The sequence below is a fragment of the Neopsephotus bourkii genome, unplaced genomic scaffold (assembly GCF_033783945.1).
Source record: "Neopsephotus bourkii isolate Nb327-2 ecotype Australia unplaced genomic scaffold, CSIRO-AGI_Nbou_v1 NB_1768, whole genome shotgun sequence".
In the NCBI taxonomy this organism is placed as follows: domain Eukaryota; kingdom Metazoa; phylum Chordata; class Aves; order Psittaciformes; family Psittacidae; genus Neopsephotus; species Neopsephotus bourkii.
In genome coordinates this window covers 4715158-4742324 of record NW_026902242.1, presented here as the reverse complement: position 1 = coordinate 4742324, position 27167 = coordinate 4715158, and the positions used below count along the sequence as shown (strand labels likewise).

The window sequence follows — 27167 nt, the reverse complement described above, 5'->3', positions numbered from 1 at the left end:
AGATCATACCCTGTAAGTAATGGCTGAGTTTTAGGCCTTAGTAGACATATGTTCAATATATAATTGGTCATTAAAAACCATAAATAACTAGATGAGCTGGCTGCAGAGATCAGTCCATGGGGTGCTTTCAGATTAGATGTTTATGTTTGTTGTGACTTACTGTAGCTGCTTGTTGCCAGCAGCAGGTCAGGGATCCATCCACATCCTATGAATGCTGTAGTTCTGAGCCGACTTCACACAAACTCGAGTTGCTCTGCTTCATAGCTATACAGATTCCTTTGCCAAAACAGCCTTCTGTCTCTTGATTAACTTCTGCCTCTGGATTTGATTGTTCTGTGACTTTACCCTCATAATTACTGTATTGTATTACAAGCATTTTCATGGGTAATCATTACATAGCTAAAAGCAATGGAGAGCTTTAGCTAGTATCGGAAACATTTGAATGTGTATGTGCCATCCCTTTCATATTAAGAGCATATCTGAAGATGCAGATGTTTTTTTCCTTTTGTGCTATGTTTGCCAGTTCTGTCTTTTCCTTCATAAAGAAAGATCTTGGTGATTCATGACAAACAAACTCAGCAGCCAGAATAGCTTATACGATACGAATGTTCTGGAGGGATTTCTTCAGGACAGTGTTGGAAGAAGTGTTTTGTGGTTTTTTGGATGCTGCTGTTTAACTCCGTGTAATGTTCATAGAATTTTGTTGGAAACAAACCAAACCAACAAAAAGGCAGCCTAAAGATAGGCTTTAACCCTTTATACAGAAGCAAGCAGATAGATGTGCTTTGGCTCTGATTCAGAACAGTACTTAAGCGCATATCCCGAATAGGAATATGTTACTGAATGGAAAACTCTGAAGCCTTGACCTCTATTCTTCTCCCTCTGTTTTGCCAAATGCTAAAATACTTCTTAAGCCAATTCTCCTTCATGAAGCAAACAGAGGCTTTCCTCTCTCCACTTCCAAACTCTGTGGCAGTTTCTCTTTAACTCTGGTCTTAATTCCTTATAATAAGGCATGCCCTAGGGCCTCTGGTGAAGAGGGGATTTCCCACAGGGGTAAGAATTCTTCCAGGCAGGATAGGCTGTGTAACCTTGTATGGAAAAACTGGGGGCAGCACATCCAAGCTCCTTCTCATTGCATGATCAAGAGTAAGTTTGCTCATATAGCCAAGAACTTTTGAGTTTCCCAATGCATGAACGCGTTTGACTTGGGTCATCCGTGTTACAGTTGGGTTACAAACATCTGGGGGTGGGAGGCTCTGTGGCCCTCAGGACAATATGTGGCAGTGGCAGAGAGCCAGGTGAGGGATTTCAGACAGCCAGAGTCCTTGTTCCTGTAATAGATGTAACAGATTCTCTTGCTTAATCCTTCTGAGCTGCATTCATCACCCCTGCTGCCCCTGCAGAGTCCCTCCTGGTATCACTCAGTGTCATCCAGCTAGGAACCAGCTATAGTTTCTTAGCCTGGGGCTAATTACCTCCCTCAATCAGGTATTTTTATTTACATAATGGTTTGCATTCCCAAATGATCTCACCCTGTTTTTTGCTCGCAGACCTTTGTGAGTCAGAGTAACAAGTTAACAGACAAGCAAAAACACAGAAGACCTTTCCAGGATAATGAAGATGGGACAGAACTCCAACCTATGGTGAGAGAGGTGTGGGATATGTATTCACCTGCCAGCTAATGTGTTTGCCTTTATGTCCCAACAGGAATGGATGTAGGCTGTCATGTAGCTCCCAGTGTCTTACCATACCAACGTGTTGTACCCAGTATCCTGTTTTTCCTCCTGTTGCTTTCCTTCCTCAGGAAACCTTCTGCTGGTGCAAAATGGATGTGTCAAGTATTTGTTCTCATCCTTCTGCCCATTCCCCAGTGTGCTCAGCAGAGGAAGAGAAAGATCTGACAATGGCAAAGGGGTGGGAGATAAGTGCTGGTCTGATAGTCCTCCACACGTCTGCTGTAGCAAAGTCAAAAGAGCAGTAGGCTGCTTGATTTCAGGCTAGAACTGCTCAAGTTCCAGAGATATAAGATTAGAGCTTAAGAGGCCTTTCCTCTCCACCCTCATCCCTTTTCTTTCTTTCCTCCTTTACTTTCTTTCTCCTTTCCTTTCCTTTCCTGATGTGCCAGAAGGGAGTGTTCCCCACACCCAGTCTTGGGAAAGTCCTGCGAATAAAGGCTCGCTAACTTACATCTGAAAAACTATTGCAAATTGCCCAACCTGAGAAGCTGCCCCAGCAGGTTCACAGTCTGGGCTGGTACTCCCCCAGCATCAGGGGGGCCAAGCCAGGGCTGTTGGAGAAAGGCTCTGCAGCAACAGCTTCTCTGGCACCTGCCCTTTCTGGATACTGCCACCAGTGTCTTCTGCCCCCCCCTCGCTGCTTCTTACATGAGTGTCACACATGCTGGTGATGTTTCTTGACCTGCCTTCGACAAGTACCAGGCTATAGCAAGCTCTCATGCAATCTTGTGGGCATTTTGCTATAGGCAGATGGTTTATTCCTGCAGTGAGATATAGTTGTGCTTTATTTTTTCATTGTTTGGGTCTGTTATTGCATTCTTCAGTAAGTTTTTGCCAAACAAAGAAACTAGGGGGGTGGGGAGCCATTCGCCGGGAGATGATTGTGGATTTGAGACACAAAAGAACCTTAATTGCTTTCCCAGTCTACTCTTAAGACATTTAATGCAGTAACAGGACTAGTGCTACACATGATTTGACTCCTTGTTCTCTCTTTGTAGACTTGAATGTGAAGTGCACCAAGAAGTACAGTGCCAGAGCAGAAACAGCAAAAACAATCAGAGCAAAACAGATTCCCAATACCCCAGGACAACGCATTAGTTCTCTAAATCTGTTGTACCTTCTTCATTGGTAAAGTAAGTGACACACAATCTGTATGAATAAAGCATTTTGTGTGTCAGCACAACTGTTTTTTATCAATATACTTTTCTGATGGTCTGAAAGTTGTGGTGTGCCAGGTCACATGGAGCTTTTTCATGCTCCTCTGGGCACACTGGGCCAGTTGTTCCTGGATCAGTAAGTGTAGACATGTTTGTAGAGGAGGCACTCTGAGCTTGCTGCTTCCTGATTTATTCTGTGTGTCTGAAGAGCCGGTGCAACTAAGTAAGGAACAATGCTGAGCTCATCAATGAAATGGTCACTGATAGGAGTCCTCTGTAGACAAGATAATTAATGGCTGTGAGGTAGGTGTCTTTCTTCGAATTATACTCTTTTGGGAGTGTTTTTTACAAGTTAGTATCATGAACTGGCTCCTCTCCATAAAGCAGGTGAGGAATAGTCCTTATTTTTTGTAGATTAACAGCTCTTCCCTTTGCAACTGAAACAATGAAGCCAAAAACATTTGTATCTGGATTTAAAGCTTGACAGAGAAGTAGCAGATGAGCAGTGGCTGGAAAGAGATGAGAAGCTGTAACAAATAATCATTTATAGAACTGATAGCTACATGGATGTGAAATACAGCATGGAGGCATGTAGTGAAGAGACTGTCAGGGTTGTAGTCAGAAGTGGGATGTGGAAAGTCTTACAACTTTGAGCTTTGTTTAAACTTTGTACTTGGACCATGGTTCTAATACACTTTTGTGGGCTCCACATCATGCTGAGTGGGGGGTAGTTTTAGATTTTATCCAGTGGCACCTGATTTCCCTCTTCATTCAAAAGCTCCTTTGACTTTCTGAGGAGAGGTCAGGTGGGAAGATGACTCCAGGCAAGGAGTTCAGTCAAGTACACATCAATACAGGCAGTGAGACATGGCTGCAGGTAAAGGATTCAAGCTGCCAAGGTGAACAGATTGATAAACTCTTGATTAGTCACAGCTTGGAAGTGATAACATGGAAGAGCTCACTGATGGCCTGAATGGCAAACCTTTTTCAGCTAAATACTGCATCTGATCTCCTGCTGCTGAAAGATTAGTTACGCACTAGGGAATGCTAACAAATACTTACTTTTTATTCACTTCACTTTGGTCTACTTTAATGAGCCACTTACTTAAAGATGAGGAATATGGGATAGATGATGAAAAGGGAAGGAAATAGGTTAATTACTTTCTGTCTGGCAGGTAAAGCTGATCATCTACTGCCTGTGACTCACTAACTCATTATTTAAAGCTCTACCCTTGGGTACTTCTGGCACTTGGCTTGTGGGTGCTGTGAAAACTGACAATCATGCTGAACAAGCAACAGCTCTCTAACTGCAAAGTGTGAACATATGGTGCTCCCAGCACAGCGATACTGCCCTGCCGTAAGTCCCAGTAAGACTGGTTCCAAGTAGTAGTGTCTCTACAATGTATAAATCCTGTTTACCAGTTCACAGAGCACACTAGGTTTGCTTGGAATTTAAATCAGTTCTTATTCCACATTGTTGGGGGCTTTTTCCTGTTTGTATTTGATACTCACACTGTGTGTTCTGGCCCTTGACTCAGGAACTCTGGCAACTGGGATACAAGTATGTTGCTTTTTAAAGAAGAAAGGTACTGGAAAACTCCAATTAAGCTGTATTTGAGTGTGTTTCATTTAAGCAATGCTGTGCAACCCATAGTCCAGAAATTACAGCTGTGACAGTATGTTCTGAGTATGTACCTTATAATCAGATTTTGTACACAGGTACATACGTAACATGGGTGCACATGGTTTAAAGCGTGAGTTTTGGATTCAGAAAGAGCAGGAGGGTACGATTCAAGCTTTCAGAAAAGAGACTCTGCTTTCACCCTTTTTGGAAGGGCTGAAATGGTATAGTTCAGGAAGAGCAGGTGTGAACAGGCATTCTGGCACTAATTCTCTTGCCTCAAATGCAGGGCTTGGACCAGTGATCTCTAGACGTCCTTTCCAATTCTGTGAAATAAATAAGCTTAAGTCTTTATTAAACAAAGAGGTCAGTTGAAAGTCAGGTCACCACATCACACCCACAGATAACAGAAACTGATGGAACAAAGCAGAAACAACTTCTACTCTTGAGGGAAGAATCCTTCATGAGTCCAGAACTTGAAAATACAAAACATTTTATATGTGAATGTAAATTTAACCTGTACCTACTTTTAAAACACCTTCAACTTTCTTACAGAAGTTATGATCAGCAACAGTAGCCCCCACTCCTGTTAAAACCAACTCAGGTTAGTACAGGCTGTCTGCACTCCACAATGAGGAAGAAAGCATTTTCCATGTAAGAACAAAGCTCTGCTACTGGTAACTAAAGAACTCTGACTGCAGAGCAGCAGGCACAAAGATTGGGACATCTCTTTCCATACTCTAAAGCAAGAGTGTTTTGAGTTCTCCAGGTGATAGTGTGAAGGCTATAGGCTGAAGCAAAGGCAGCATTAACTATGTGCAGTTCCTCATTTGCCTTGAGCAAAAGGCAAGGGTTTAGTGAACAGTGAAGGATCTCTGGTCTGTAGAGGGGAAGTGAACCCAGCTGTGAAGGAGCTACATTCCTTTCCTGTGGAGTCACTGTCACTCACTCCCAGGGGATTTTTACAAGGCTGTTGCATAAAATCCTGTGGAAAAGAAAGAACCTGACCTGTGACAGACAGCAGTTCTGCATTACCCTTCACACAGGCAAAGGCGATGCTGATTTGGGAATAATGTTTGTGGCATCTAATCTTTAAGAGCTGCAGCATTAACAAATGAGACAGGATCTTCTACATACCTTTAAGAAAAAAATATTTATTTATAAAAATACACTGGGATCAGTTTGAGAAGTGTGGCAATAAATACAGTTCAAGGAAGAAAAAGCATTTCTACATGGATATATTATGGCACAATAAAAGGTAAGTGCACCATCAATCATGGGACTCTTGTTGGCTCAAGACTTTGTACAAGCTCCCTTTTTAGTAAGACAACTATTTCTAAGTTTGGTCAGTGTTGATAATGGAATGAATACGCAATCACAAATGCACACTTTACGTCTAAATGCAGGACTTACCATTAGCAAACAATACCTAAGAAACATAGTAATGATATTAAAATCACTAATGTGATGTCTTAGATTTAATTGGCAAAGACCACATTTAACTCTAAGCATGGAATTCTTTTCTCTCATCTGGAAAATAGAAAAGCTGTAAATATGTCAAATGAAGGCTTATTGTGGTAGGTAAATACCTGTTTGAGATTGTAAAAATGCATAGCTCCTTATTAGACAACCTGGCTGTACAAGAGCACTCCCCCTTTCACAGTATTCCTTTTACTTCATATGCAGTTACTGTTTATGCTGTAGCCTATAACTGTTACAGCACTAAAGGCAACTAGACAGGGAAAGGGCAGAGAAAGGAAATAGGAATGTATGTAAGGCAGTATTTCTTCAGGTACATTAAGTATAGTGTGTAGGAAAGACAGGTAACAATTCCACAAGGCTAGTTTCGTTCTTACTGAATAAAATAATGGACTAATACTGAACTTCTGATGCCAAGCTAATAATCAATGCCCTGGTCGCTGTACTGACCATGGTAATCTCTTTGATAGTCATCTTGGTACTCTCCGTGATAGTCATCTGGGTATTCTGCCTGATAATCGCTATCGCTGATTTCTGACCCGTTCGTTCCTGTTCCTAGGCTGCCGTTATGAATGACAGGCTCTGTTGGTGCAGCACAGTACTTGGGGTCATACACTTGCCGTCCAAGCCCATACACACTCATTCCCTTCTGTGAAGCCACTTTGTTGGTGCCCATTTGTAATGAAATAGTTGCATTATCCAGAGGTTGCAATATGTGCTTCTGATCGTAGATGTCTCTCCTGGTACCTGGCGCCAGCATACCAGCCTAATAAAACAGGGTTGGAGAGGTTCAGTCAGAAGGTCAAGAGCTGCAATTACTACATTTATGATTACAACTAATACGCCTTATTGGAAGCATGAGTGTTCACTCATACATAAGTCACAGAGTTAAAGTCTTTGCAGAAAGCGCCAGTTTATGTTCCATTTTGGAAAGAGCATACTAAGTGTTTGGATTGGGGTAGCACCCAGGAAGCAGTGTCTTTTTTTTGCCTGTGTCTAGTTAGTACTTGAAATGAAGTTACTGTTTTCTTCTAGTATGGCAGCCAGATGGGAATCCTAGAAGCATCAGGGTCGGTTTTACACTTCAAGACACTTAGCACAGAACACACTCGTTACTGATAAGAAATTCAAGTTCTTCAGTTACTGCATAAAAGCACAGCTGAAGTGTCCCCTCTCACTGCTGCCAGTTAGGCTCTGCTACTGAACATAACCCAAACCCTCCGATCCCACTGGGGCCTCCCAGGTCGAGTGTTGTATCCGCTCTACAAGTGTTGCACACGGTCCTGCTTACCTGACTGGCTCCTTTGTTAGTGCCCATCTGTAGGCTAATTGTTGTCTGGTCAAAGGGCTTATCAGTTTGCATTTTTGGATCATAGAGGTGTCTTCTAGTTCCGTAAGCAGTCATGCCTGCCTGGCTGGCACACTTGTTAGTGCCCATCTTTAGTGGGGGAAGGAAGAGGTGGATTTTTATTTGTACAGCAAGCACATTCGAAGGAAACAAAGCTGGTTGGTAACTGATGGCTGAGGAAGAAGCAATTACAGTGTATGCTTTCCTCGTGTAGCTTGACCACTACCTGTAATAAATTACCTTGTCCCCATACTGAGCTTCAAAAGCATACCAAAGGCAACTCCCATCCCAAGGCAATTCAGTCACTGGCATTTGCCCAACTGCACTGCAATTAGGATGGACGTATGCATCAAAATGCAACCATTACCCTTGCCCTTGGCCAGTGATGATTCAACTGCACTGCCACAACTTCTCTACCACAGGCATTTTAAGATTTTATGCTAGTTATTTTGGGTTTTATAACTATTAAGGGAAGGGGAGAGGAAAAGTTTCTACCATATAAGGAGCTTTAGCTAGCCAAAGAATCCTTTAATACCACTTCAGAGGACAGAGAAGACACTGCTAACATTAGCTGTCCCCTTCCTCCTTATCACTCTTACTGCAGATCTAAAATAGAAAACCTTCCAGGAAGTCACCTGAGCTTCTAAAGCCAATCAATGGCTTACAAGAGCTAGAAGCTCAGACTTCCTTCCATGATAAGAATATGTTGTGATTCTGCAGCTGGTCTGGCATAAACAATAGGTCAGTTAATCAAAGCAAGAAAGTTGTTCTCAACTGTAACAGATTTAACTTGCAAGCTTGAATTTCAAACTTACCTGCAGGCCAATTACACTCTGACCAGCCTTTAGTTTTCCTGCATCAAAACTTCGTGCTTGTTTCTCTGCGTATTTGACACCAATATCAATTGTAGTATGAAAACCTTTAGTTTTTGCCTGTTTAAGGAGAGGGAAAATAAGAGTATTCAGTGTTTAGAGTGTATTTTCTGTCAGGCTGTTACTGCCCTGACCCTGGGCTCTCAACTGATGCCACAAGCAGACTTATCACAAATGAGGCTCTGTTGTCAGGGGTGAGATAGCAATCCCTGTGCCATTTGACAGCGGCACTCCAAAGCTACCCAAGCATCTTGTCAGAAGGATATTCTGCAGGGATTAGTGTTCTCCTGTGAGCCTTCCCATTTCTGTGTGTGCACACGCAGCTCCAGAGCAAGACCATATGCAGTCAAGTCATCTGCACAGGGTGCTCAGAGAAGCTGTGGCTGCCCCATCCCTGGCAGTGTTCAAGGCCAGGTTGGACACAGGGGCTTGGAGCAACCTGCTCTAGTGTGAAGTGTCCCTGTCCATGGCAGGGGGTTGGAGCTGGATGAGTCTCTCCCAACCTATTCTATGATCTAGCCCCTTGTGACAGGCTGCGTGCTGCTTTTCCTATTTACATGTATGGTAAGGGTGCATCTGGACCGGCATGTGGATGTGTGGCAATTCCATGGGTACAAGTACTTACCAAACCTGCTAGTGCCACCAGAGTAGTCTGTACTTGAGTCATATTTCCATTTTCAAAAAGATCATTTGCTTCAAAAATATCATGTGGCTTCATGCCGTAGACTTGGATGGCTTTGATAAAATTCCCAATGTTCTCCAGCTAAACAGAAACATAAAGCCAGTTTTCTACTCAGTGCTCAATTCAGAAACTAAGGAATTTTAAAGCTTTCTGATGTTAGTTTAAGAGTGACTAGTGGGAAGTCTTGTTTTAGCACTGACTTCAGAAATCAATCTGAGCCTTTATCTAGCCTACTCTAATGAGTATCACATACTTGGTTAGACAAAACAGCCTCAACTGTGTCTCTTCCAAGAGAAATCCTAATGGAAAACCTGCTTTAAACTGGAAAATCTGACATGCTGTCTGACTTCAGCAATTGATAATTCTGAGTAAAACAAAAACATAACTATGCGGATAGTAAGAGCTTTTCACTTGGTTTGAAGGTATTATCTCGCTGACCTCCTGGAACACATTCGACTAAGCTTTGGGGGTTTATTAGCAGTTTTAGCACTGTGCACCACAGAAACTGGAAAGGAACATATGGAGTACAAGGAGTAAGGATTGAAGCCCACCTTTCCTTCTGAGGTCTTAAGAGGTGTTAAAAATATAGAAATCCTCCACCATATTTAATAGGATTCAATGCCAATAAAACCAAGAGGCTGACACAGCAGTATCAAGCTAGTCCCAGCAGCAGTAAAGGCAGTCAGCTCTAACCAGCAACCCTTCCAGTGCTTGTTCTAAATGCATGTTGCCTTCTTTGATAATCCCTCAGCTAGGGGAAAGTGCTGGGTAGAGCACTCAGAAGAAATCAAATCTGGATACACTGAAATAAAAGACTGCAGTCTGCACCATATTGTTTTCTGTTACACAACCATTTCTTCTGAGACTTCCCCTCCCAGCTGTTGTTTAATTCAGTATTTAACAGTTGGTTTGGTGGGGTTTTTGTTTGGGTTTTTTTTTGTGTTTGTTTGTTTTAAACTTGGAAAAAGTCCTTGCTATAGGGCTCTACATTCTTCTTCCATCTGGAATTTCACCTAACAGCTACTACTCACCTAACAGTAGCTACACTACTATTAAATATGCACTCAACTGCCATTTAGGAGCCATCTCAGCTGCAGTTGTTTTCTGTTAAATGCTGTTCATGTATGCTGTGTCCTCAGCTGTTGCGTATGTATCACACAAAACTCAGTGCTATTAAGATTGAAGGTGTACCATATTCACAGCAGATTTGTTAATACAGAGCAAAAGAACTGTTTGGGGATTGGAGGTGTTAGAGGTGTAGTTTTGGGGGGGTTTTTTTTGGTTTACCTGGTGCCAATTTAGTTTTGATTGATTAATTTTCTTCACTGATCCTGGCTGCAGCTTATTTATAAGCCTGGGGAGGTGAAAAAAAGGGAAATGCTTAAACAATAAATCTCATCCTTATACCATCTGTTGCAGGCATCATGTAGTATTTTCACTCATGCTTTATTAGTTGCATTAGTTTCATCAAAATGGTTAATTTCTTGGTTTATACCGAGTGTCTAGCTCAGATCTCAGCTCTCATAGACTGTAAGAATTTCTGTGTGCCATTTGGTTATTATAGAAAGAGCTTCACTGTTAAATTTAGGAATATTTAAGAGATCTTTGCGAAATATAAAGGAGATTTAAGTTTTCATTTATCCACAGCTGTCTCCCACCCTACTGTCATCTGTCTTTTGACTATTGTTGTTGATGTGTTTGAAGGGGAGTCTTCAGAAAGTCCCTTCTTAGTTTCTCAAAAGTAGAAAACTGCTAAAGACAAGGTTACTTAGATGCTTACTCGCATAAGATGATGCCATCTTTTAATCCCAGTTGAAAGTTTGCACCAATGCTCAGCCCAGTCACCTCTTCTATCCAGTTCCGCAGATCTTCTTCTATCTGAGGGTCATACTTCAGGGCAATCTGTAACACAAGCAGTCATAAAGTTACTTCACAAGGGAAGACTGCAACCACAAGAAATCTGAACTGCCATGCCAGCAGTACTGCTGCTCAGATGTAGATTTCTACACGGGAACTTCCAGATGATAGGTTTGAAGTTCTTCATCTGAAGATTATCACAGGATGGGTGTTTTTCCCTTTTCAGCTAGATTATACTTAATGGAGACGACCAAGTAAGTTTTCCCCTTGTTGCTACAACATTCAGAGTTATCTTGCTGAGGATTCTAGGTTTGTGTGTGGCTTTTTGAAACTCCAGCTTTGGTATGCCTGCTATTTCTCTTTTCTTTGGCCTGGCTGGAAGACTCTGATGGAATAAACTGTGATCTCATGTCTTAATTGAAAAGAGAGAAAACCTGCAATGGTTTTTGAAGTTAAAGGCATCAAACAGAGGCCCAGAGCTGTTAGCAAGATGACTTAAAAACTCCTTTTCCAGGTGTTCAGACTGCACTACTCAGTGTGTCAATCACTAGAAATCAATCCATGTGAATGGAATGCTTAAAACCAGTGAAGTTGAATGCTAGCAGCTAAGGGGGTCTGTGCTCCACTCTCTGCCCTTGTTCCCCTCCTCTGCAGACACTGTGAAGGAGCTCAAGCTTCCTTCAGCCTAAACCTCTTATTTTTGCAATGCTTTTCACTATTGGCAAGTAAGAATTCTATCCCTGAAAGCATTGCTACTTTGTCTGCAAATCAAAACAAGTGATCTGAACCCAAGATTTTATGGCATAAAGAACCTCATCTAGTGCAGAGGTTGGCAACACTTTTCCACCTTTGTAAGACAGGCAAAACCTGATAGGTAAACACAGAACATGTAACTAATGGAAAACCAGCTCGAGTCCCATCAGCTGCTTACAAATTCCTACCAGAAACTCATGTAAATCTGTTCACATTCAGATAAAAATGTACATTTCAGAGTTTTTACATACAGTCGTAGATTTAAGCCCAGAACGGGCAGATTATTAGCAGCTATTTATACTGCAGATTAGAATTCCAACCACTCTGAAGGACTCGGGTAGAGACAATTGCTACATCTTGGCTCGTGTTAGTAATCCCCAACTCCAAACTGACCAAACAGAAAATTACAGTATTCTGTTCTCTATTTTTCTGCTAAAGGGAATGGAAAATTCCAGTAACTCTGGCTTTACTTCAGAAACTTGCCTAAGTAATACTTATTTTCCTTAGACTATTTGTAATAGTGGTGCTGTAGTGCCTTACTTACAGATCAGGATAATGGACTAACCCATTCCCTTACTCAGATCTTAATAAAGCTAAAAATGTTGTGCAATATTCTGCACAAGATGACAACTACCATATTCTTCATTTATAGTGATGTTGATGCCAGTAAAGGATGGGCAGTCCCTTTACTGAGGGGCTACCAGAAAGGTTAACAAAACTGGTGTATGAGGAAGCTGGTTATCCTTCTCCTTGCTAACCTGGTGATTAGCTTACAAACTACTTTTCATGGCTATCTGTATTTCCTTACGTGATCCCAACCGTAGTCTGTCTCCCCAGGAACATCTGCAGAACTTGATGAGCTAGTTCAGGGTTACAGCAGAGAAGCAGTCTTGGCCATAACCGAGTCAGTTGTTATTTTGCAAAAGAGAAAGATCCCAAAGCATCCCTTTCAGACTGAACCATAGCATCACACTCTTATGCATTAGAGAACCTACAGAGAGACCTGACAGAGTTTACCCACAACATCTTAAATTGGGTGCACAGACAGGACATACAGTAGATAACGTATTTCTGTACTCTAGTTCAAAAGAAGAAAGAGGATTTGTAGAAAGGCCAGAACCTGGCATGCTCTTACATTCCAGTTAGAAGACAGAAGACAATTTGGGCTGGTCATTTGTATGCTGGCAGTTTGTAGTACATTGAAATTGCTATTCTAACATGCATGTGGGTACAGGGAGGGGGTTAAACCGATCTCTCCTGCAATTCTTAGTTACAAATGTAATGTACGTTATGCTTTCTGGAAATTCAGGCAGTTTCTGGTTTGGTGCAGCTTCGAGACCAGGCTCAGTCACAGCTGAGCCATCCTGCAGCTGGAATTGGTTTTCTACAACTTCATTTATTTTTAAGTACTGGTAATCACTTTTTTTGGTTAAAAGGAAATCAGGTCTGTGATCATGCCACCAAAAGACACGTTTAAAGATCAATCACCTCCCTCCTCATATTAGAAGAGTAACTGCAGAAGCTAGTAGGAGTGAGAACCCTAAAGGCTTGTGCAAGTGTGCCTGGCTTAATCTTTTTTGGCAAGCATATAAAGGAAAAAAAATGTCAAAGATTTCCCTTATTTGCTGCTAAGTGCATTCCATAGGTGAGACTACAACTGAGCTGCGTACTAAATTGCAGCCCCCATTGCTTGGGGAACGTACAAGTAATCAGATGGAATTTTATCCCTTCTGAAAAATATTTACTTGATGTTGGAGTACTTCACCATGTGTTCGAATCTTGAGCTTTTCAAGAGGGTTTTAATTGTCTCAGAGTATCACTACAATGCCTATCTAGAGATAGGAAACAGAAAATGCTTATAGATGTGTGGAAACTTGTCTTACTGTCACTAAAAGCATTGCTATTCAATGTGCTGGTTTTCAGAACTGCCTTCATTCCTGTACTGTCTGGCTTAAATATGGTATACATTTTGTCCTGGTTTTTGAACTGGTGGGGAGTTAGGTTACAAATAGTGAGGAGTGGTGGTAGTTTGAGAGCTACACTTTGAAAAGCTACAGACATGGGAACTTCAGGGTTTGGATTTAAACGTGACAATGAAGGGGTTAAACAGGGAGAGGGACAGGTCAGGTACTACCAGAAGCCAGGCATTCTGCTTACTCTGGATTCTTGGCTCTTTTACTCCCTATGGCAGAAGCAGAAGTTATGTAAAACTGCTAGTGAATACTCCAGATTTTCCACGTGTCTGTCAGAGTTGCTCCAGTTTTCCTTTGATTGATTCAAAGGCAAGGGGCACGAGCTATGAGAGAGAGCGGGAAGTTTTGCTATAAATGAAAACAATTTAGGCTTTTTCTATTACTCCTAATCAATATGCTGACTAGTATTATCTGATTAGTAGTATTAGATCTGATCCTTTTTAAGCACTGAACTTTCATGTAAGACACTTAAATCTTCCAACTCCACTGCAAAAGAAAACACCGTGTACTAGAGATGAAAGCAGTAGCTGAGCAGCTTCGTTCAAAGTATACATCATCCCTGCCATGACAAAAGCTACTGTTTTGGGACGGTGCAGAAAAGATTCAATGGTAGCCATGGATATAAAGATGTTATAGAAGTTTAAACCCAGACAGCAGGAAGCCAACTGTTAATTCCTTTATTTTTGTTCTGACAAATCTTGAGAGATACACAAAGTTGTAAATGCTACTCTTCTTGCTTCAGAGATGTAGATTTAAGTGTTAAGAACACATCTGAAAGGAAACTATAGTTTATACAAGTGGTCAAAAGTATTGGTGATCTCGGGTTGTGGGAGGAAACAAGCAGGTGTTACTTGCTATTAGAAGCTGATACACATCCATTTATGACAATGTATGCCTCAGGCTAGAGTCCTTGGGATTAAACTTGATTCCTCTGGCAACCTCACACCCAGTTCTCCCAACTTATTCTGTTCAGGCAGAACTTTGCTGTTTGGGACCTCTTACAGTGTAAAAACCCTCCCTCCATCTGTAGTACAAGAACAGCAGTCACCACTCTTTTTATCGAGTATATAGATTCCTGGACAGAAATGAAGTTTTGTTGGCCAACTTTAATTCTCTGTCTGTGTCCCTTGAAGTTACTCAGTGTGCCTGTAGAATGTTAAGTTTGAGTGATGATGTTAACCAGCATTTCACACCATAAATGATATCATACGAACTTTCAATTGTCCTTTCATACTAATCTTTTCCAAATTACACAGTACACACTATCCACCAAGGGCTATGCATATGCCAAATCTCCAGTTTAAGAGTTCAGCTGTCTGTATTGCTGCTACTCTGGAAAAATCCTGTAACAGTATCTCAAGGAAGCACTTCAGCGCGCTGCACAGCTCTCTACAAGTCACTGGGACTAACAAGTCAAAAGGTTCAACAATAAAAGCATGTGCTTGTCAACGGCAGCGAACAACTCAATCACAGAAACAGCATTTGTCAACAAAACCTATTCTCCACAGGGAGAGATTTGGTGCGGACCATGTCCTCGCTTACAGTGACACAAAATAGCTAACTGCAGTCAAAAAAGACTGAGAAAGCTTAAGAGCTGGGAACTCCAGCTCTCTAGGCCTGAAGTTGCAGTTTATGTTTTAAGGAGCTATCTGTTCCTTTGTCAACTTTTCACTTTTTATGAAGCCAGAATTATCTGAGTGAAACTGAGTTTTTATGGTTTCAGTGGTAACTACGAAATGTTCTTTGCACTGAAATAAGTACCACCCTCAGGAGTGACTGGTCTTGCAGATGCCAAAGATACTAACACTGATATTTCTTTACTGCTTGCTTGGCACTAGTTTGCAATGAGATCTTTCTCCTTCCTTTTTTTAAGGCTTTATAGCAGCGTGAGTAAAGATGAAGGACCTTCTGCTCTCAAGGCGGGAGCTTGTGGAAGCGCTTATTCCTCAGAAGTGGGAATGACGGCAGACTATACGGCCAGTCCCAAATGATCCAGAATTCCAGCTCTTGGCACCTGAGTTCCCCATCCCATTCTTCACCTGCTGTTCTAGAGCACAAATCCAACCCGGTGACCCTTCATCAGAAGGACAAATTAAAATTCCCTCTTCACTTCACGTATGTTGAGCAAGCAGATGTCAGAGGAGGCATTATTTGTGCATGAGAATCCCAAAGGTAATGGGAATGTAAAAATCCAGATGAAAACCAAATGGTTTTTATTTTTTTTTTACTTCAAAAACTGAAAGCCACCATTAAGTATGTCCTGGTATCTGAACACATATTGTTTCTTGTCATTATGGGCTGTTGTATAGAAACTAGATGGAGCTAAATGATCTTATGGTCCTTTCCAACCCTAACCATTCTATAAAGGCAGAGGACACCCTGTGTTAACACTAATATTGAAAGGTGTCACTACATCCTACTGTGATACTTAGCAGAGATTTTCCAGCTGTATCCATTTTGCTCAGTATTCAAGAGTATTTTTTGTTATGTGCAGCAGAATTGGTAACTTGCCCATGTCTCACCATTTTCTCTGTCAATCAAAACTTAGGCTACAACCTTTAAAGGAGGGATGGATACACATCAGTCCAAAATCCCTGGCACCCTTCCCATGGGTACCAGTTTAAACTCTGTGAAGTAAGAACAGCTATGCCTCAAAGTTTCCAAGTCATTGTACAAGTGAGATACCTGTAGTCGTGCATGGTGTTGCTGCCAGATCAGCAAGCTGGAAGAACTAAGTGTTCTACTCCCTGGCCGTCAGATCCGATTGTGTGACAGCTTCCAAACTAGTCCAGAAGCAAACGCTACCATCTCTCCCTTGGAGTGAACCAACAACTTGCACACCTGTGCTTGGACTGAGTGCTGGTTCCCTCTTTCTCTGCAGCTCAACTACTACAACACTCTCGCCCCTTCAAATCTGTTCTTGCTGTTTTCCTCATGTTACTTGTTCTTATCGTTTCTTGTCACAGTCACAGTTTTCTGGCTTCAAACTCCAGTTCTCCTTAGTCATCAGCTTTCACCTTCCACTGTAGCACCTTCTGGTCCTGCCACCATAAACTGTACTTCCTGCTATTGAGTCCCTTTGCACCGTATCTTTAGTCTGCATATTGCTGAACAGTTTAAGTTTCTTTGCAAAACATGGTTTTGGTAATATTCACTCCCTATTATTTGAAATCATTGCTGTTTGCATTTGAAAAAGCACTGGAATGTGAAGTTTCTCCTCAGCTAAGACACTGTTGATACAACCCAATCTGTTACATTAACAGCAAATCTGAAAACAATCTGATTTTCCTAAGAGTAATCCAAGAAGCATCTCCTGAGATGACTTCTAATGTAACTCTGGTAGTTATCAAAGACTAGATGGAGACTGCAAACAATCAGTAACATCAATGAGCACTGTACCTTGCTATGTTTTTCTAATTTACTGCTAGTATAGCAAGCCAGGAAATCACAGATTACTTCACATTTACTTTTTTTTCTCCCCAGTAGAAAAGCTCTTAAAATATGTCATGTTACAAGGACACTGCACTGTGACTCTGGGGTCCTCCCCCAAGGCCCAGTGGTGTTGATGAGTCTTCCAACTTCATCAGAAGAATGGGTAACATGAATTCAGCACAGAGAATGAACCGTAACAACCAGCTTCTGCTGTGCCCTGCTCTCCACCCTACACCCTCCCTTCCCAGGGGTATTTCTGACCAGTTCAAGTTCAGGAGGTGAGGCACAATGTTGATTATGTTCCAGGAAACATCCCAAAATATTTTGGATATGGCCACCCAGGCAGGCTGTGCTTTCATCACGTAGAGAGTTATAAAAATAATATGATCTATAATTAATGTGATATTAAAGAAAAAAGCAAAGACCATAAACAAACTAGAAAACATTTACTTAATTTTTACTATCCATCTTTTTAATGAAAATGCAGCTTATGTAAAATCAAGCCCTAAACCTGCTATGCTGAAGTTTATGATCAGTACAAAAGGAAGGACTACAGTTCAAGTAGAAAAGCCAGCCTAACTAAAGAAGAGGTTCTGATTAAACATGCTGTAAGAACTTCTAACCCAGTGTTTTCCAGCAATAAAGCATGAGCAGGAACAACAGTTTGCTGTTCTTTCACCTCGGGGGTGAGTCGGCAATGCAGATACACACTGCACCCAAAGCTTTGGTCTCACTACCGTGGGAACCTGAATTCACTGCAGGTTTGAAATACACGAGCAGCAGTATGTGTGGGCAATGCTGTATGGCAAGTGACACATGAGAGAGGTCCCAATCCTTGGTTATTTAAGGTTCCATTATTATTCTGTAGAACAAAATGTTCAGGTGCCAGGACTGCACTTTAGCTTTGTTAATATGTTTTGTTCCAATTCTTTTCCATCCATTCAAAGGCCAGTTCTTTACCTCTGATGGTTCATCTCACAGTTTTTGTTCTTTATTACAACCTGTTAAGATTCTTTCAAAGACAATGTACCTTCCCATATCACAAACATTCACTATCATACCAATGATAACGGATGCTATCAAGACTGACCATGGCAAAAAGGCAAGAGTCTTTTATCTTCTTAGAAACTTACTTATGCTTTTTACTTCTTTGGAACATGACTGGTACAATGATGTCAGCAAAAATAAGCGAAGAACATTTAGTCTTAGAACACTAGATATGTATCTGAACTACGTATGCTTTGTTGACTTAACATTGAATTGACTCTCAGGTGACTTCAATTGATCTCACACACAGTTATGCAGTTAACCAAATGAGAGACAGCTCAGGTTGGTCAGGTGGTGGGAACCTCATCAGGAGCTGCATTGCAGCTCCTGTTCCAGTGTTTTCTTCCACTTGGTGTGTACTGACCTGAGCTCTAACTTCTGCTTTGTCCATGCTCAACATGGGAAATGTTCTTGGGGGACCAATGTTATCAGCAAGGTAAGAGCTGGCTTTCACCATGGACATCTGAAGATAACCAATTCCTTACCAAATGTATGTGCCTGTTATGCTTTATGTTTTGCTGTGAGGGCTTCTAGCATTTAGACAATTGATTAGGGACAACAGAAAAATACTGTTCCATGAAGTTACTCTTATTCAAGCAAAGCCTAAGTAAACCTAACAAATACGCTAAGATGATGCCCTCTGTCTATAAATGAGAGGCTGTATCAGTGGAAATACTGACAGGAAAGCAATGTAACAGGAGAGCTTTGTCAGCAGGAAAGCAAAATAAGGTTTTATGGTAGTATTTTAGAGTTTTACTCTTCCTACCTGTGCAAAGCAGGATAGAAAGACTTGTTTAGAATCCATCTATAATTCAGTCAGCTAGGGCTTGTAGTAGATCATATCCCACCTTCATGAAAGCATTTCAGAACAGCAAGGAGCTGCAGAAATAGTTTTTGTCCAAATTCAGGAAATGACTTGGCATTCAAGTCCTGCACAAGCCACATACAACTTCAGTTCATCACACCTCTTAAGGATTACTCTGCAACCCAAAAGGATGCCTGCCTGAAGTCCCCAAGAGAAGTCCTATTTAGACCCCAGAAGCCCAGGTCAAGACTTGGAGAGGAAGCAGCAAAGGCACTGAAGGGTTAAAAGTCCAGTTTCCAGGATCAGTGACTAGAGCAAGTTCAGATTCCCAGGGCTTAAAGCATGCTTGGGACTGGGTAAGGCAGCTTGGCCAGAGTCCCAGCAGGGCACTGGAGCATAGCTGTGACAGCAGCACTTCATGCCTCACGGCAGTGGTCTTCTCTTACTGCCAGCTCCTCCAGTGTGACCAACACCTTCATCCTCTGTAATTTTTATGTCCAGAATCATATCTGCTTTCAGGTAAAAGATGGCTTTATATAACCAACAGGAAGTTTAATTATGTCTCCCCTCCTAGTATCTACTAAACAAGGTTAAGTAGCTACTCCTTATGCACTGGGTTAAGGGAGGGGGGGAGAAGGGAAGCAAAAAAGGGTTTGTTGAGGGTGTTTGGTTTTTTTTAAAGACACAACACCGGTTACTCTGAGGCATGACTGCACAACCAGAAGTATTTACCCAAGAGAAAGCATCTGCTGCTGAACACAGCTCTAGCAGTTAATAGTTGTTCTCTGTAAGCATCTGATTCTAAACATTTTTAAGCCAAAGAGTCCCTCTTAAAGGGAAAAGAAGGATTTTCACATGATCTCACTTAGAAAAAATCTGTTTCAAATTGCCCTACGTGTCCTGGCCTCCAGCCCGTTTTCACTGAGGGCCTTTCCTGTACAGTTCCATAGGGGATGGGAATCTCTACAAAGTTTGCCTTAAAAGGATGTGTCAGATGCACAGTGCATATGGTGTTACGTAGTTACAGAAGCTACAACCTGGAGTACAAAGAAGTTTTTATCTTTTATTCTCCAAAGCAAATTTTGTTCAGCAAGAAAAAGCCTCCAAATTCGTGTTCTTGCAGAAAAAGCTAGTATGAGGAGAAAAAAAACACCTATCAGTGACTCGCCATTATCCCCCAATCCTGCCTGTACACATCCAGCTCTCTCTTGAGGATATTGACTCAGCAATCAGGATATAATAGGTATTTTTCGCTACATTTTAAACTCAGTCTGACTCTGAAACCATACAAAAAGCACCTTCATTTGTACATTTCAAACAAGCATTACCACAATGCAAATTAAACTCACTCCTTTCTGAGACTACTAATGCCATTTAATAGTCATGACTCCGACAGATTCCGTTTGCTTTCTTCAGAGGTGTTCTGCCCATAGCAGGTATACTGTGAGCTTGCACGTGAAGGACACAAGACTTGATACTTATCCCCCAGCCTTAAATGTGAACCTCAGCGAGTTTTCTATCACCAGTTAAAAGTTTTACTACAAGTTTATTACTCCACCAAAACAAGGTCACTGTGATACAGGAACAGATTCACTGCAAGTGCTTCCAGTGTGTGCTGGAGAGGGACTCTTCATCAGGGACTGTAGCGATAGGACAAGGGGTGATGGGTTCAAACTGAAACAGGGGAGGTTCAGGTTAGATCTAAGGCAGAAGCTCTTCCCTTTGACGGTGCTGAGGCGCTGGCACAGGGTGCCCAGAGAAGCTGTGGCTGCCCCATCCCTGGCAGTGTTCAAGGCCAGGTTGGACACAGGGGTCTGGAGCAACCTGCTCTAGTGTGAGGTGTCCCTGCCCGTGGCAGGGGTTGGAACTGGATGAGCTTTAAGGTCCCTTCCAACCCAAACCAGTCTGGGATTCTGTGAAATCTGGGAGTGCAGATGCAGTGTGCTCCCTAAGGTTAAACATCACACACAAACTTACAGCAAGCATCCAGGCTCTCAATTCACTTCTGGTGGCGGCAGCACTGGTAGTCTCTATCTGTGCTGTCCTCGTGCATGCACAGGAGCAGACTTATCTGGTGCTCCACCTCTGATGTTATGAGGCAGTGACAGCTGATCCCTGCCGTGCCATGCCATTCACCACCTTCCTCCTAAAGGAACAGTGTGAGCCAAGAGACAGAACTGGGAATCATGCCCCTTACACAGGGCTTAGCGCAGGGCTGCGGTATGTGGCTCGCAGTCCGAGAGCAGCTGTGCACTGCTGTAAGGGACAGTTCTGGGACATGTGAGGACTCTAAAGACAACTGTTAACTTGGCAATGGCATCTCAAGGGTTGCTGGGGATTTAAGCCAGTGCAAAGAAGACATCACTACCTCCTGTGGGAGTGCTTCACAGCTACAAGTGCCAACTGCCACAAGGGCAGCCGCTTGCACAGGTTTGTTTCATCTCACCTACTTGGGGCTACCAACCAGTGATACTGATACAGGGTATGTCTACCCAGTGGGCTCCCAAAGGCAATCTTTGTCCATGGGCAACATGTAAGTGTGCAGAATGGGCACTGCTTGGCTGACAGACAGAGGAGGCTTTAAGCAGGTGGCAGGGGTGTTAATAACCAAGTTGCTGGCAAGGAAAATGTTTCCATGTCACATTACTTGCTCCTGCTTATCATAAAAACAGATTTATCATCTATGTGGACCATCAACTCAATGCTGCAGATTTTATCACCATCGGTTTGTACCTTATGTCAGTAGGGCTACTTATTACTGCCTTAGTATTAACACTTCTATTGAAGTAGCCATAGAGTTGGAAATGAATTCAGGTGGCAACATGTTCTGAGGAGCACTGCCTGGCTTGGAAGTGGAGGGAAGAGTGTGGCAGGACCCAAGTTACTGAAGTTTAGCATTGTCTGTCACCACAGGGATGCTCTAAGTGAGCTGGAGAATTCCAGTCATTTGGCTGCTGATACATATGAAATAAAAAGCATCATAAGACTGACAAAACCCCCCAAGTTTTCACTGTTCTTACCACTAACGTGGTTCAAGTGGTGCATGTCATTATCGTGCCAAACATTCACTGACTAAGTACAGCTGTGGAATTACTCAGCTGTCATTTATGCGGTTTGGACATAACTCAGTTTTCAAAACTTTACTTTAAGAACTTTAATGCTGAATGCATTCTGTGCATCCAGTTGCTAGATTTCCTGAATAAACCTACACCAGAAGTTTTCACTCACTACTTAATTCATCCCTGTGTATTCCAGATAAAACACTGAAACTGCCACTTGGCTAGTAAATGTTAACTTCATGGTGTGTGCTAGTTGATCACAGCTCTTGAACTGAAGCAAACTGAAGTTGAATGCTTGGTGTCTAAAATCCTTCTGCCATTCCCTCTGTGAAGTTTCAGTGTATGTGTTTCTGTTACAATACTTCTGACAACACCACCGTGTTACGCTGTTCATTTATTCTCCCTGCAACACACTGAAGATCTGTATCATGGAAAAGGTCACATAGGCTGAGTTTATTTTAAACTTAACTCCTGGATTTAAGGCAGAACTTGGCTGCATAGCTTTTAAGGAAGGAATATCTTTGATTGACATCTATGAACAAGACAATGGGAATGCAGAGATTCCATGCTGTCAGTTATTGTCACAGAAGATATCCACTAGTGCTTTCAAAACCTAAGTTTTCATTGCCTTTACCCAATACAGGCTCCATTTTTATTACATCATTCAGACAACATTAACAGCAATTCACTTGATCAGAAGCAAACATTCTTACCTCAGGTTCATAAAATCTAGTAAGCAAACCTAAAGGTTTGGTAAAGGACAACAATCTATGGGAAGTATGGAAGTGTTAAACAAATCTGTATTGGGAACAGTTACATTTTAAGAAGGAAAGGGGGTATATTACTACTGTTCTGAAAAGAGGCGTGAGGAAGAGGAAGGAGAGGGCCCAACTGCCCAACTACAAGCAGCCAAACCTCGCTATTAAATCACTCATTTACAAACTTGCAAGTGAATGATTCAAATCCGGTTCCCAGCCAGAATATTCACACTAGGAATTTCTGGACGAAGCTATCAGATCTGTTTGTTTGGCCTGTGGCAAGCGGGACCCAGAGCCACAACTGGCTCCTCGGCAGTGCCAGTAGGAACACAATGATCACACCTGGCCAGCATTATCCATCATAGGTTTCAGTTCTTTCTCATTAAGGGTATTTGCCCTTGAGGGAGCAGGAAATGTTGCAAAACAGGAGGGGTTTTGTTTACAGGCTTCATCTGTCGACAGCCTCCAGTTCAAAACGTGGCTCCCTCCCTTTTCTATTCTGCCAGGACTTGGCCTTTCAGGGCAGCAGCTTCAGGACAGACGTCACTCACATCAGGCCTTTAAAACGTTAGGGAAATGGCACTGACCATTGCTAGCCTCCTGACAGAGACACAGCTCAGCAGGAAGGTCAGACACTTAAGGCAGGACATAGCCAAATGCTGTACAAAGTCTTTCTGCCCATCCTTCCTTTCACATGGAGATGGAACTGGCAGCGCATCAAATGTGAGAGGGAGAAGATAAATGCCTGTCCCACACAAGCACCATTTCCATGGGAAGGGTGGAGTCACCAGGAAGCAGCTGAATGAACTGGAACCTCTCCTTCTCCTGCTGGCATTTTGCTTTGCTCCACACCTCACGCAGCAAGACAATGAAGCAAAAGCTTCTGCTCATTTCTCACCGACCTCAGTTGTACATCAGGGACAAAGAGAACACCAGCACACAGCTTTAGCTACCTGAATCACCATCTCAAACCACACAGACCTCATGCGCTGCGGAAAAGGATTTACTGCCCGTAGAAGCAGCTACCCATTTCCATCAGCTTCAAGGGCTCCACATGGAATATTTGTTTTGGATCAAGTATCTTCTGTGATCTCGAGTAAACAGGGAATCGGCTTCAAAGGGATTACACCACTTTGACTACCTACACGTTTCTCATGCAGGCGAGTTCCCCTACGGCTGGAAACCAGCACACGGATGTCATCCCTCCTTTGCAGGACAAGGAGGTCTGCAGACCAGACCTTATCGGTGTGAACTGAGGGAGGAAGCAAACAGAGGAGGAGGAGCCTCAAAAGAACTAAACCAAGATTTTGAGCTTAGCAATATGATCTTGAGCATCAATTAAACCAAGTTCTGCTAAAGCACTATGACGTGTTACATACATCTGCTCAAATACCACAGCAAACAAAAGGTCTCTTGGAACACCAATACAATGCCAAATGAGGAAACAACCAAACCAAAGGGGCTTTTCTCTCCAGCACAGTTGGGCTGTCGGGCAGCACAGCCATCAACACGTTTGTCCACTGCAGCAGAAACACCGCTTGGGGATTAGTGCTGCACATTAGGGACAAGGGATCTAACACTGCCCAGCATTCCAGCAAGGAAGTGCCACCACTACTTACAAACATCGCACTGACACCACATTCGAACCAAACCCAAGTCTAACAGAACAACTTGCACAAAGGGCTTTATAAAGTATGATTAAGATCAGTACCAAAAACAAGCTGGAAACCAGATGATGGTCTTCAAGTATTTACAAGATGGAAGGAGCTGGAGAGAGGAATCCATGATCTCTACAAACATTATTCTGTGACCCTCAGCTATACAGAGAAACAGAAACCTAACTACCCAAGAGTTAGCTGCAAGACATGAGACTGGAGGTATGCAGCGTATCCATTTATAACATAATTGCTTTGAAGTTTGAGCTCTTACAGCAGGAGCAGCATTCTAAAAGTTCAAAGCTGGTTTCATTGTTGGTTGCTTTTGTTTCTTTGCCTGGTTTGGTTCAGGGCCTTTTCCTGAAGGAGATGAGTTCATTTGTCTCTGGTGCCTTTGAATTGTGTTGTTACGGCTCCGCTGCACTGACACTTTCAAGGACTGTGTAAGGCTGCACAAGTAAACCTGTTCTGCCACACTACATCCACCCCTCTGCAACATTTGCTTTGAAGCAAGCAGGGAAGGTCAGTGAACAGCAGACACTCAGCACCATCAAGCAGAAGGCCCTTTGCATAAAGATGTGTATGTAACACACCAGTCTGAAACCCTCTGCTAATGCACGGGCCGGAAACAGTTCCTCTCAGGAGGCCCTAAGGAAGGTGAGAACAATACGGACTTTTCCCATCCTGTCCCCATAGGAGGGATTGCTATTAAGCCTACAGGATTCTGTCAATGGTTTTTCAGGTAGAAAAGCCTGTATGTTCTTCGCAATTCACATGCAACAACACACATCATCTGTTTTACTGTCTGTTTCTTAGACTGTGACAGCGCAGACAGATCACCAAGTTTAGATGCTGGAAGGAATCGCTCTGGAAGACATTTGTTCCATGATGTCACCAAATTCTGGTGCAGAACCCCACAGGAAGTCAGTAACGGGGAAAGAGGAATCTATTTTGGGAAGTTTCCAGCACACCAACTTCAGGCTTTCTGCATACATGACACTGTTTAAAGTGAACCACTCTCCTCCCCTCCTGCTCAGCCACAAGTAAAACAGGATTTGGGGATTTGCTGAAGCCTGAAGCCAGAGAGGTGTGAAATAAGCAGTTATTAAATGCCTGAGAATAAAGGCATAGAGAAACTTATCCCTACCTGTCTACTAGTGCCATTTTTATTGCAAAGGTTTCTCCTCTTACCGGGTATTTGTTCACTGCAAGGTAACAGGTAGGACACTAGCACTAGCAGGCTCTGTTCCACAGAGTGTGAGGAAAATCAGAGCAGCTCAGCAGAACAATGCACCAAAGATAAGGCACTGGAGAAGCTCCCGTATGGAGACAGGCTGAGAACACTGGGGTTGTTCAGCCTGGAGAAGAGAAGCTGCATGGAGACCTCAGAGCAGCTTCCAGTGTCTGAAGGGGGCTACAAGGATGCTGGAGATGGACTCCTCATTAGGGACTGTAACGATGGAACAAGGGGTGATGGCTTTAACCTGCCAGAGGGGAGACTGCGATGAGCTCTTAGGTAGAAGCTTTTCCCTGTGAGGGTGCTGAGGCGATGGCACAGGGTGCCCAGAGAAGCTGTGTCTGCCCCATCCCTGGCAGTGCTCAAGGCTGGGTTGGACACGGGCTTGGAGCAACATCCTCTAGTGGAAGGTGTCCCTGCCAATGGCAGGAGTTTGGAGCTGGATGAGCTTTAAGGTCCCTTCCGACCCGAACCAGTCTGGGATTCTATGAGGCGCGCACCGCTCCGGCAGCAGGGGCTCGGTTCCTGCCCGGTTCGGTCCGCTCCGCTCCGCTCTAACCCGCACCGCAGTGCTGTGACCGTGACAAACCCCTGCCGAGCAACAAGGGCCGGGCCGGGCCAGGGCCCCGCAGTCGCCTTTGTGTGCCCGCGCGGGGCGGGCGGGGCGGGCAGACAATGCGTGGCCTGTGCGCGCCGCCGTGCCCATGATGTCATGCGGCTGGAATGCGCCGCGCGGGGGGCCGGAACGCGCCACTCCGCTCCGCTCATCCTCCCCGGCCCCAGCGGGAGCGGAGCGCTCGGACCCCGCGGGGCCCATTGGGACGCCGCGGACCGCGGCTTCCCCCCGCGGGCATGTGCGGGACGAGGCGCGAATGGCGACGGCGCTGACACCTCTCTCGTCCCCGCCACCGCGATGCCGGATCGCGCTCTCTGTGCCCCCCCCCTCCGCCTTCCGCGGGCGGGCAAAGATCCTGCCCGGAGCCGAAGGCAGCGAAACCCTCGGTGCGTGCAGACAAAGCCCCGCTGCACCCGCGCGGCGCGGCCGGCCCGTACCTTGTTCTTGACCTCGGCAGAGAGCCCGTAGGAAGGCCCCTTGTTGAAGTGGGTCATGGCCGCGGTGTCGCCGCTGCCAGGGGCGCTGCTCGCGGGGCGCTGCCGGCTCCGGGGGCTGAGGCTGAGTCCGCCCGCGGCCGCCGAAAGTTCTCGTCCCTCCCTCGCGGCCCGGCCCCGCGCGCCAATCGGGCCGCGCGCTCCGCTCCGCCCCGCCCCGCCCCGCTGCGCCTCGGGGGCGCGTCAGCGGTGAGGAATCCGCTGCGGCGGGGCCTGAGGGGCGGCCGGCGGCGCCGCTGCGCTGTGTGCGGGGCTGAGCGGGGCGGGAGGTGCCGTTAAGAGCTTAGATCGTAGGGAACTGGATGGGAGATGGCACGGAACGGGGGGAAACGCGGGCTCTGGGAAGCGTGCGGCCTGTATGGAGTGTTCCTGCTGGGCAGGGTGCTGCAGAGGGCTCTCCGTGAGGGCTGGAACGGTGGGACAAGGGGTGATGGGCTCACACTGACACAGCGGAGGTTCAGGTTGGAGACAGCGGTGGGATCACAGCGGGTCCAGCCGGTTCTGGCTGCCAGCAGTGGACCATGGGAAGCCAGAACAGATCCAACACTTGGTTCATTGAGTGCTGACCGAAACCACAGCACCG

The 27167-nt window shown here is 44.0% G+C and overlaps 2 protein-coding genes across 3 annotated transcripts in view; one reads left to right on the top strand and one right to left on the bottom strand.

Annotated features, from left to right (window-relative positions):
- Positions 1–2922, top strand: part of SLC44A3 (solute carrier family 44 member 3) — a 36373-nt gene extending 33451 nt beyond the window's left edge. For both annotated transcript variants that reach the window (XM_061378871.1, XM_061378870.1), the window contains exons 15-16: positions 1554–1646; positions 2738–2922. In XM_061378871.1, the coding sequence (XP_061234855.1) occupies positions 1554–1646; positions 2738–2743 (99 nt within the window). In that variant the 3' untranslated portion in view covers positions 2744–2922. The remainder of the gene's footprint in view (positions 1–1553; positions 1647–2737) is intronic.
- A 2729-nt stretch (positions 2923–5651) lies between these two features.
- Positions 5652–26699, bottom strand: CNN3 (calponin 3). Its single transcript, XM_061378872.1, has 7 exons — positions 26528–26699; positions 10679–10800; positions 10186–10252; positions 8842–8979; positions 8160–8276; positions 7288–7434; positions 5652–6762 (listed from the first exon to the last, which is right to left on the bottom strand). Exons 1-7 carry the CDS (start codon positions 26582–26584, stop codon positions 6415–6417), a joined length of 996 nt encoding a protein of 331 aa, XP_061234856.1. The 5' UTR covers positions 26585–26699; the 3' UTR covers positions 5652–6414.
- Positions 26700–27167: the final 468 nt, after the last annotated feature.

Coding starts and splice junctions, on each gene's coding strand:
- CNN3 (XM_061378872.1), bottom strand. CDS start 26,584: ATGACCCACTTCAACAAGGGGCCTTCCTACGGGCTCTCTGCCGAGGTC. Junction 10,801..26,527: donor CTGCCGAGGTCAAGAACAAG/GTACGGGCCGGC, acceptor CTTGTGTTACAG/ATTGCCCTGAAGTATGACCC. Junction 8,980..10,185: donor CAAAACTAAATTGGCACCAG/GTAAACCAAAAA, acceptor GTTTCTGTTTAG/CTGGAGAACATTGGGAATTT.